The 12058-nt window shown below is 48.9% G+C and overlaps 1 protein-coding gene across 1 annotated transcript; it reads right to left on the bottom strand.

Annotated features, from left to right (window-relative positions):
• Nucleotides 1-1502: 1502 nt before the first annotated feature.
• LOC142070272 (uncharacterized) lies at nt 1503-6118 on the bottom strand. The gene has a single exon (XM_075123854.1). The coding sequence runs from the start codon at nt 6080-6082 to the stop codon at nt 5009-5011; it is 1074 nt and encodes a 357-aa protein (XP_074979955.1). The 5' UTR covers nt 6083-6118; the 3' UTR covers nt 1503-5008.
• Nucleotides 6119-12058: the final 5940 nt, after the last annotated feature.

The following is a 12058-nucleotide window of genomic DNA, read 5'->3' as shown; positions in this document are numbered from 1 at the left end:
GAACCCAACTGGAACCCTGACCCCATAACCTGCCCCCCAACTCGAAACCCCTGAACCAAAACTGTAGCCCAACCCTCACCCCAACCCGAACCTCCAGCTCTGAACCCAGCCCCCCGAAGCCTGACACCCCTTTAAGCCAGAGCCCACTTCCCCATTCCCACCCTGGGCAACAACAGTGCAAACCACACCCTCCTGCCCCCCGCCCAGGGATCCTGCTTCTTACCACCCCTTCTTTGGAAATGAACCTTTTCTTCACTTGCATCCCACACACCTTCATTCTCCTTTGAGGGCTTATTTAGTGACAGGGGTCTACACAAGGCAACTCTTTGCTGTTACAGCATAACAGGACACAGAGACGTGAAAACAGTGCAAACAACATTCCACGAGTTTTCAGGAGGTTTAAACACCCAATACATTTGAACATTTAACATTCGCTTTGATCTCTACTAACACACACATCCATGGTTGGTAGGCTCTGTTTGCTGCGGTGGATCCACTGGGGGTTGATGTCATGGGGGTTGAGTGAAAACCCACTAAATTGACAGCAGAGCGCTCTCCAGTCGCCGTTGGGACTGCGCCAGGAACGGCAGGAAAAAGGTAAATTGACCGAAGAGCGTCTCCCATCGACCCAGCCCAGTGTAGACAGAGCAGTAAGTCGACCGAAGCGACGTCAAATCCAGCTCTGTTATTCACGCAGCGGGAGCAGCGTAACTTCGGACGACTTCCTGCGGTAGGATAGAGTCATAAATAGAAAGGGAAGGCTAACCACCTTTAAATCCCTCCTGGCCAGAGGAACTGGGATTGTTTACTCTACAGAAGAGAAGAATGAGGGGGGATGTCATAGCTGCTTTGAACTAAATGAAGGTGGATCCAAAGAGGACGGATCTAGACTATTCTCAGTGACAGCAGATGACAGGACAAGGAGTAATGGTCAAGTTGCAGTGGGGGAGATTTAGCTTGGATATTAGGAGAAACTTTTTCACTAGGAGGGTGGTGAAACACTGGAATGGGTTACCTTGGGAGGTGGTGGAATCTGCTTCCTTAGAAGTTTTTAAGATCAGGCTTGAGAAAGCCCTGGCTGGGATGATTTAGTTGGGGATTGGTCCTCCTCTGGGCAGGGGGTTGGACTAGATACCTCCTGAGGTCCCTTCCAACCCCGATATCCTAGGATTCTATGATCATTTGGCCAACAACATGCAGCAAAGCACCCAACTCAGTTGCATGAATGCTCTATAAACCACTCCTCAATTATACAGAGACACCAGCATATCTCCCCAGCTCTCAGCCTTGCACCTCAGAAATGTACCATCTTACACGGCTCACGGCCTTCTCTTGAAAAGTGTAAGCTCATTAATTAGTTCGCCACTTCATCAAAAATAAAGGGGACATGCACCAGCCTTTGTCATGTGAGCAACTTTCCCAAGCACTTTGGACAAACTCAGGAGTAAGTATAAAATAGTAAAATAACTTTATTAACTCCAGAAAGTTAGATTTTAACTGAGTATAAGTATTGGTCACAGAGGTCAAAAGTGTTTACATAACAAATGAAAACAGACTCCCAGTCTAAACTCTAATTTGAATATACTAAGCAAGAATTGGATCAAACAGCTTTTCTCACTCACTGGTTGCTCCAGGCCATGCTGAGTTCTTAATACACAGACTGAATTCCCTCTCAGCCTGGGACCAATCTCCGCAGTTCAAATTCTGAGTCTTCCAGACAATCTTCCAGGTGTTGAGATTGGGGAAGAGACAGGCCACGTGGGGGTGTCTTTGACTCTCATACATATTTTTTCTCCAGCTGCTAGGTAGATTCTTGCCGTGATGCTGGGGTTAGTTAGCCCCCAATATGGAGCAGCAGTTTGCCTCCTGCACCTTGTGGTAGGCATGTCACAGCTCCTTCACTTTCACCCCGCACGGCAGTGTGTCCCTGTCATGGCCCCTTTCTATCATGCATCACGAAATCTGCGTGCGCACCTCGGGAGTTACACCGCAGAAAGCTGCTTTCCTGTGCAGAAACTTGCCCATGTAGACAAGGCCGTAGAGGACTTCCATAAGAACGTACGACAGGTCATAGACTGGGTCAGACCAATGGTCCGTCAAGCCCAGTGTGCTACCTGAGAGCGACCAGTGCCAGATGCATTGGAGGGAAAGAACAGAACAGGCTTGTTGACCTGCAAGGTGAGGGTCTTTCACCTTTATATTTAACTTCATTGTTGTCGATTCCTACTTATCCTATATCTAACTACCCCTCCTCTGACGTCTCTAGGCAAATCAGGTGTGAACCACTCCTTTGACACAGACGTGTCCCAATCCAGCTGAACTGAGGCAGAATTTGGGCCAATGTCAGTTTGGAAAAGGCCTGCTTCACCCAGCAGGTTTCTCAAAGTATCCGTTGCTGTGAACCGCATGTCGTGTGGATGTGCGAACTCCAAAGATAGCAAACATGAAAAAAAAAAAACGCAAAGCCGGTTCTGAGGTTTCCAGAGCCAGGCCTGAGGGTTAAAGAGCTGTGCTCAAAAGGACAAGGGGGCTCAGCAGCTATAAAAAGAACTAGTTGCAAAAACAAAACAAAAATTACATGGAAAAAAAACAACCAAACAACAACCACCCACACAAGCTCCCATCACTCGCCCATCACCATTGTAGATCTTGACATCTCCTGCCTAATGTGACATCTTTGCTTTGCGAACAAGAGCCCTGGGGAACTCTCTGGCTCTTTTCCTCTCACTGGGAAAAAGGTTCCACAACTTGTCTCAAGTAATTTTCCTCCCAACAGAAAATATATTTTAAAATTTATCCAAATAAATTCCATTTGAAATAGAAATCATTCCAGTCTATACTGGGTCTCTATTCTCGTACATGCTATTTCTCTCACCTTTTCCCCCAAACCTGATTCCTTTGGAGTCAGGTTTTTATTGCAGGATTAGCCACCATTTGCTATTTTGTGGGAGGGGGCTAGAAGAAAACCTGAATTATACTGTAACACTGAAAGTGATCACAGAATCAGCCTCTTACCTTACACTTATAAACTTCATGTGCAATTTCCTTGTTGCTGGTAACAATTTCTTCAAAGATTACAAACTATAAACCTTTAGGGCAGTTTTCTCTTAATTCCCATTTTCACCCAGTGAGCTCTGTGTGAAGTCACATTCGACCATAACCTAGGAGCCTTCCATTTCTGAGGGTTCATTTCTCCCTGGGTCTTCTCCCAGAAGTGTGGGTGGAAGGGGTCTCACACTACGTGGGAAGGCTGCATCATGAGAAAAACCACCTGTGCTCTACTTTCACACTTTCTAATCTTTCAGAGTAGCAGGAGGCGGAAAAGTGAGACACATGCATTAGACTCAAGAGCAAAACTAAGAGACCAAACCACAGACTCTGGACTCAGCATTCATGTATCCTGCAGTCTGAACTTGGAATCTGTTACATTCCCTCATTGGCTACCATCATTTAACCAACACGGAAGTGCTTCTTGTCCAGCAAGGCAGCCATTTGGGACCCATAGGCATGGCATGGCTCTGAAGGAATCAGCTGTTTCTCTGTGTGCTTCAGGAAACTTGGGATCCAAATGGTAAAAGACAGTTGTTCCCAGTTTCATCATGGCATCCTTTAGAAGTGTGAGCAATTCTAAAAACAGTTTACCTTGGCCACAGGTCACCATAGCGTCCATCTCTGGGGTGAAAATCAACCACTCGTAGCTCTCATTTCTACCTGAGTTCTTGTCAAATCTTTGACCTTAGTTGTAGCAATTTTACACGGCTCTGGCGTAGAATTCTTCACCAACCACACAACATACCAGTAGCGATACTGAGGTAGAACTCCCCCAAATATGCCCTTTTGTTTCTTTAATCTGGTGGCACAGATTTAAATAAGGGACTAAATTCAGGTGCGGCTTAGAATCCCTCTAAGACACCAAATGTCAGGTATCTACTCAAAATGGGTGTCTTTCTGCAGCTCTATCACATTCCTCATGGATGTCATTTCCTACACATTTACAGCATCTCCCAGGAGTGAGCTGAACAGAAATGTCACTTCCATTTTTCCCATCTCTACCTAGGAAGGGATTGCATTTCCCAAATAAGAGGCAACATGCACCTGATTAGGAAGGGAAGATCTTCAGGAGCAACCTCCTGCAGGGCATGGGCCACAACTGCTTTGGGAGGCAAATGAATGGGTCTTTTGCTTAGTTCCAAATCATTTACTAGAGAATCCTCTTCCCAGCCCCTTCGGGAAATATTGACCTTACCAATTGAAGAACAGGGGGATAGAGATGGTGATGGAGAATCCCTCTGATTTACCCTATGTTCTTCTGTTGTTACAGAGGGGAAAAGACATTTTTCCCTATCCCTTCCCTATTCCTGCTCTTTGTAATACTTCAATATATTTTAAGGGAGGAAAACGGGAGTAAAAATATCTGCCTTCAGGAAAACCTGAAGCAACAGCGCTCTGATGAACTGTGACAACTGGGAATGAAACAATATGATCCTGGTGGGGGAACTTGATGACTAACAATGGTTTTTAAATGGGGGAACAGTATAACTGTGATGCTCAGGCTTTGTTTAGACTAGGACATGTGATGGAGTTTAGGTCAGGTCAAGGGGGGGAAAGCTAATGCCAACCACTGCACCTCGGCTGCATCTGAACGACAACTGTAATTGTCTTTTAACACCAAGATCACTAACTTGAGCAGCCAACGCCATGTACAGTCCTACTGGATGTAAGGCACGGGTAGTTTTTGCCTCAGTGTAGCTTGTTGGGAACAAACCTCTCTCCCCCACCTGGAGCTGATGAACATTCCTGGCTGGAGGGACACACGCTCCTTTGACCCAAAAGGAAAGGAGTTGATAGAAAACATCACAGGACTGACCCCAAAGAAGGGTGAGCTGCAAAAGGCAGGAGCAGGCAACTCATCTGGGGGAGCTGAGTAAACACGGTGAAGATGGGGCACAGATCACTAAGTGGGAATTAGCAAATGTGATTTAAAAGAAAAAAATACCTTTGGCCAGCCCTAGTTAAGGCATTTGTTACAGATGACTCCTATGTGGATTTTCTGATGTCTAATAAGGGTTGAGCGCTGATTGAAGCTTCTCCCACACTCAGAGCACGTGTAGAGCCTCTCTCCTGTGTGGATTCGCTGATGTGTGATAAGGGCTGAGCTTTGATGGAAGTGTTTGCCACACTCACGGCATCCATAAGGTTTCTCACCCGTATGGATTCGCCGATGTCTAATAAGGTGTGAGCTCTGCTTGAAGTGTTTGCCACACTCAGGGCATCCATAAGGCTTCTCACCTGTGTGGATTCTTCTATGTGTGGTCAGTACAGAGCTCCGATTAAAGCTTTTCCCGCACTCAGAGCACATGTAGGGGGTCTCTCCTGTGTGCGTTCTCTGATGTGTGATTAGGGTTGAGCGCTGATTGAAGCTTTTCCCGCACTCAGAGCATGTGTAGGGCCTCTCCCCTGTGTGGATTCGCTGATGTGAGAGGAGGGATGAACTGTCAATGAAGTGCTTCCCACACTCAGGGCATCCATAAGGTTTCTCACCCGTGTGGATTTTCCGATGTGTAATTAGGTGTGAGCTCTGCTTGAAGTGTTTCCCACACTCAGGGCATCCATAAGGTTTCTCACCCGTGTGGATTTTCCGATGTGTAATAAGGTATGAGCTCTGCTTGAAGTGTTTCCCACACTCAGGGCAGCCATAAGGTTTCTCATCTATGTGGATTCTCTTATGTGCAATGAGATGCGAGCTCTGCCTGAAGGATTTCCCACACACACAGCATGCGTAAGGTTTCTCACCCGTGTGGATTCTCTGATGTGTGAGAAGGTCCGAGCTCCCTTTGAAGCTTTTCCCACACTCGAGGCATGTGTAGCGTGTTCCTTCCAAGTTCATTCTCTCACGTGTAATAAGGTCTGACTGGCTACCGAAGTTTTCCTCTGGCCTCTGCTGACTCTCACAGGCTTTTGTTTTTTCTGGGCGTGCACAGCTCCCAGAATCATTCCCTTTGGACCTTCCTGACAACATCCCATGGGCTTCTACTCGCTCAGCATCTTCCTGCTGGGGTTCCTCCTCATTTTCACTCACCATCCCAAAACCTGACGGGAGACTGAGAGAATCCAGACGTAAGTCTCTGCCTGCGCCAGAGAGAAAGGAAATCTCAGAGAGAAGAACGGAAAAAGGGATGAAGGAACGAAAACGTGTACAGGACAGATCAAACCTATCAGGAGCTGATTTTCCCTTAAACCTTCCCCAGAGGAGAGAAAGGAAGGGATCAGTTCTGGGTCCGTATCTCAGAAGAAATCTCAGGGGACAGCGAGATTGGGGAGGGACCTGCTGCCAGTTGTCAGTCAGGATAGGTGGGAAGCCATGAGTGACCTCTGCCTAACGATTCCACATCTGCAGGGAACAATCCTGAACTTGGAGAGCTCACAAGATCTTTGTAGGGCATCCCAAATGTTTCCTGTATTCACCGACAGTTTTGGGGTTGGTTTAACCAATGCCTCACCTATGCAGGCAGCTCTCGGGAGCACTTTTTTCTTAGAGCCATGAAGGTCTGGGACGCACGACTCCTCCCCTCGTTCCAGCTGCGAGATCACATCAGTTCTGGAAACTGGAAACCCTGCTCAAGGCAAAGAAAACAAGGGAGGTCAGTGGAATTTGTGGGATACTTGTCACAAAGAATATTCCATGCTTTTAAGCCCAGCTCACTTTTAAGTAGTAACGTCCCAAGGCCGGCTTCCTTGGCTCAAAGTGCCAGGAGATGATTATTATAAATCATATTCATTACCTTAGTGCCTAAGGGCCAACTAACAGTGGGTCCTCATTTTCTCGGTACAAACCGAGAAGCATTGATGGCCCATGCCCTGAAGAAGTTACAATCTAAATAGACAAGGCAGACACAGAATGGGGGAAGGGGTACAACCCACCAGCAGAGTGAACTCCGTGAAGGCAGAGTGACAGATCTGATCAACACAGGCCTAGATCTTGAGACTATCGGATTTAATGTTACAACCAGGGCCAGCGTTTTCTGGAAATTGTAGCTAGGACTGCATTTTTTCCCAAAATTACTCTTTGTTTCTGGAATCACCGTTAATATCCGGAATTGCTGATCAGAGGGTGGGTGGGGCATGCAGGGTCACAATCCCCCAGATTTCTCCCTGGAGACACCCGTCTCCTCCCCAGGGCACAGGCTGGCTGCGGTTGAGACTTGATGCCAATTTCTTCCCTCTTCATAGAAGTCTGGGATCGGCAGTGGGACGCCAGGCTCTCTCATCATGCTGCAGAGAGGACGTCACTCACAGCTGCTCGCGGCCGTGTCCACAGCACCTCTCCCCTGCTCATCTCCCCTGTACACAGCTGGTTCATGCCCCGTCTCCACAGCGCACAGCTGGCTCTAGGCTCTCAATGCCCAGTATCTGAGCCCCACCGCCCCCACACAGCCGGCTCCTGTCCCCTCCCCCCAAGGCACTTTCAGGCTTTAAAGGATTAGATATTGCTCACGTTTGTCAATTACTCTCTTTTCATTGCCTGCAAACTCTTGCCCTAATTATGACTGTTATCTGTATATCTAAGCCAGCCCTTGAAAGCATGAATTCTTCACAGACTATGATGCCGAGATGCGCCACATGATACCAGGAAGGGCTGCGGGTTGGGTTTCCTGTGCAAGCTGGTATCACTACAGGGTGATGAATGCCAGATCTCAAGGCTGGTTATGCAGAGCTCCACCTTTTGAAGCTTTACCCAACGCAGAAAGGGGTAGGGACGGATTTCCCCTCATTCAGGAGACTGAAGACGACAGACTTTTGGGGGATAAACAGCTGAGTTTGAGCTGACTGAGGGGGGTCTTTCTGGGCTACAAACTCACAGGACCTGATAACCAGCAGGAGGTAACCCTTTAAGAAAGGTTTTAATACACTTTGGAACCGATCAGGGATTCCCATGAGGACTGCTGAGGGAATGAAGGTAAACACGCATTTGGATGCTCTTCTTGTTTTATGAGAATGGGAACAGGAAGGGCAGGGATATCACTGAATGCAGGATCTCAGCAGTACTAGATGTCAGGATAGCACCATATTGCAGCCCATTGGAAAACATAATCCCAACTACACATATAAAATGATGGGCTCTAAATGAGCTGTTTCCACTCAACAGAGGGATCTTGGAGTCACTGGGCACAGTTCTCTGAAAACATCAACTCAGTGTCCAACGGCAGTCAAAAAGCAAAGAGAATATTGGGAATCATTCTGAAATGGATAGATAAGAAGACAGAAAATATCATATCGCCTCTATATAAACCCATGGTACACCCACATCTCGAATACTGCCTGCAGATGTGGCTGCCCCATCTCAAAAAAAGATATATTGGAATTGGAAAAGGTTCAGAAAAGGGCAACCCAAATGATTACAGGTATGAAACTCTTCTGTACGGGGAAAGATTAAGAAGACCGGGACTATTCAGCTTGGAAAAGAGACAAAGGGGGGATATGAGAGAGGTCTATAAAATCAAAACTGCCGAGGAGAAAGTAAATAAGGACGTGTCATTTACTCCTTCTCATAACACAAGGACGAGGAATCACCCAATCAAATTAATAGGCAGCAGGTTTATAAGAAACAAAAGGAAGTATTTCTTCACACAATGCACAGTCAACCTGGGGAACTCCTTGCCAGAGGACGTTGTGAAGGCCAAGATTATAATAGGGTTACAAAAAAAAACCAAACACACACCATGAGAAATCTATTGAGGACAGGTCCGTGAATGGTTATTAGCCAGGATGGGCAGGGATGGTGTCCCTAACTTCTGTTTGTCATAAGCTGTGAATGGGTGACAGGAGATGAATCACTTCATGATTCCCTGTTCTGTTCATTCCCTCTGGGACACCCGGCGCTGGTCACTGTCGGAAGACAGGACACTGGGCTAGATGGACCTTTGGTCTGTCCCAGTGTGGCCATTCTTAAATACCAGGGAACCTAGTGAGTCCAGTGCAATGGGAGGGAGTAGGAAAATCCCTGGCTGTGGAGAACACTGGGAAATTAGAAACTATCATTCAGAAGCAACAGACTCTAAATAGTCTAGAAAAGCAGAATGTGAAAAATAAGAATCGGGGTCATGTGACTTCAGGAATGAGGGACTCAAAAAACCAAGTCTGCAGAGGAGAAAGATTGTGGCTAGTGCACATGGGGATGGGGGGAGCAACTCTCCAGGTCTCAAGGATTTTCACCAGCAACCGAGGCCATTGTCCCATGCACGGGGCAATCCAGAGCAGTGAGGAGTTGTGTCATCTGTAATCCTGGCTGAGTTTCAATGTTCTGCTGCTGGAGCTCCCTTGTCTGGATTCCCCCAGCCAGTACTCAAGGTCTGTGTGATCAGTAACCCTGGACCAGCCGCTCTGACCCCAGCAGCCTGCTTCTTACACCCCAAGCACATTCTGGTCTGGGTGGAGAAGGCTCAGGGTTTGAGAGAAGGCCAGGGGTAGGAAGCTTCTGTTCGTTATGCTAGACCTAACCCCCCGTTTTACTTTTGCAAACAGGAGATATTTGACACTGTTTGATTCTGCTCCTGTGCTCTCTTCCCACAGCGTTCAGCAGCAGGGGAGGGTCTCTGGTCGTGTGTGTGTCACGGGCATGCTGGGGTGATGCTGGAACAGGACAGAGCAGAGTTGGCATTGTGGGGGTGGCATGAACCTCATCTCTTCCGTTCCCCTTCCAAGAACCGAGGGGACAGGAACCCTTACCCAGCGAGGTCACAGTCTCATAGGTCTCCTGCATGACGTCTCTGTAGAGGGCTCTCTGAGCGGGGTCCAGCAGAGCCCACTCTTCCCTGGTGAAATACACAGCCACCTCCTCGAAGGTCACCGGCCCCTGAAAGAGCCAGAGCCCCACACTCAGGACCTGCTGCCCCACTCACAGCCCCACTATTCATGGGGGAGAGGAGCCAATCAAACGGAAACTCTGGGTGGACCGCAGTCAACAGAGTCCCACCCCCACACCGCTCAGAGCACCCAGGAAACACCAGGGTGAGGGGGCGAAGAGACACCCCTCCTCTCTCCCAGCAGATCCATCACACACCTACTCGCCACAGACTGAGACCGGAGATGCTGCCCCGAGCAGGGTCTAGGGAGAGATCTCTTGTAGGAAGCCCAACACCCTCCTCCTTGTGAAAAGAAAAGGAGGACTTGTGGCACCTTAGAAACTATCCAATTTATTTGAGCATAAGCTTTCGTGAGCTACAGCTCACTTCATCGGATGCAAACTGTGGAAAGTGAAGAAGAGCTTTTTATATACACACAAATCATGAAAAAAATACCTCCTCCCACCCCACTCTCCTGCTGGTAATAGATTATCTAAAGTGATCACTCTCCTTACAATATGTATGACAATGAAGGTGGCCCATTTCCAGCACAAATCCAGGGTTTAACAAGAACGTCGGAGGGGTGGGGGGGCAGGAAAAAACAAGGGGAAATAGGTTACCTTGCATAATGATTAACCACTCCTAGAGCTGGATATGAAGCAGGGGAATCTCCCCTAAGCCTGACTGGTGGCTTCCCCCTTCGTATTTCAAGGCACCCGCTGGTTAGTTGGGTCAGGCTCCAGCACTACGAGTCTGGTCCTTTTTCCCAGCCCTATCTAGGTAGGTTATTTTCTGTTCACCAGACTGGAGCATTTCCACCTCCGAACCTCATGGGTCTCTTCCTAGAATCTAGGCCACTTAATAAACAACTCCCAGCAGGTCTGCCACCCCCTGGCCTCCTCCCTTTCTCCACCCTGTGCATTTCCTGCCCCGCTCCAACCTCCAAACCAGACGGTGCAAACCTTCCCCTCTCCCGTGTATTTGCTGTCCCTCTCCCTCCTGCAGGAACAGATCAGAACCCCCCCACAATAATCCCCACCTGAGCTGGCTCCTCTGCAGCCATGTCGCTCCCTTGTCCCATGGGAGGACGGGATGAACCGGAAAGAAACATGAGCTTCGTTCTGCAACCTGGCTGGGCAAGAAGGGCTGTTGTGGAAGTTTAGGAACGGGCATTAGTTCATTTCATATCACGCTTCCCCCAGGCTCTTTCCCTGCAGAGCGAGATCCGAGATTCTGCCGTGCTGAGAAAATGCTCAATCTCTGGATTACAGCAGAGACCTGGCCCCTCCTGCCAGGCTAGGCCCACAGACACACTTTTAACCTCCTTTCTCCCTCCCGCATCCCAAAACAAAGTCTCTGAATGCAATCCTAGAAAAAAGCAGAACCAAAGGAGTCCCTTTCGAGGATTCCCTCTGACACTGACCCCACGGCAGCCACACCCCAGCAGGAGGGACATGGAGTCAGGAACTGGGTTTTCCTCTCTCTCATCCTCGTCTTGTCCACAGGAAAGTGATTCTCCCCACAGTGCAGTAAGACATCTGTCTGGGCAGATGAGAGAGCTGGAAATCTCTTTCAAAACTCTTTTATCCCACGGACCCTGTCAGTCTCTCTATCTCCTTTTCCCTGTGCCCTCTCCATGCCTGTCTGCTAGGAAACTCTCATTCCTGGGTTGTTTGCTCCCCCATGGCTGGATTTGCTCCTGCAAATGGCAGGAGAAATGGGGTGGGGGGCTGTTTGTGGAGAGTCATTTTATAGTCCTTCACTGCCTGCCTGGGATTTCCCCATTGCCTGCCTAGGACCCCCACCTGCCCTCCACCAGGATCTGCCAGCCCATTTGCCTGGGACCCCCTCCTCCGGCCAGCACGACCCCCTGACGCTTTACAGGAGGACCCCTCACTCTGCGCCAGGGACCGCCCCACCACAGCTCTGTGCACTGGGCATGGCAATGGTCCCAGGAGCCAGCTGGGCAATCCCAGACAGAGCCCCTGGCACAGCACCAGGCAGCGTCTAATCCCCTGCCCCACCTGCCCAAGAGAACCCCACCCCCAGTGGTCTGCAGCCAACAGGCCCCCAGCGATACCCACCTCCAGGACCCATAGCCTTAGGGCTGGGCACTTCAGAACTACCCCCCGAAACCCCAAACCCTCCAGAACCCACCAACCTGACTCGGGTCTCCCCTGCCCAGCCACCCAGAGGCCTCCCCCTACCACAATGCC

The sequence above is a fragment of the Caretta caretta genome, chromosome 28 (genome assembly GCF_965140235.1).
Source record: "Caretta caretta isolate rCarCar2 chromosome 28, rCarCar1.hap1, whole genome shotgun sequence".
Lineage (NCBI taxonomy): Eukaryota > Metazoa > Chordata > Testudines > Cheloniidae > Caretta > Caretta caretta.
The sequence above is the reverse complement of the archived record's forward strand: the minus strand, read 5'-3'. Positions and strand labels throughout refer to the sequence as shown.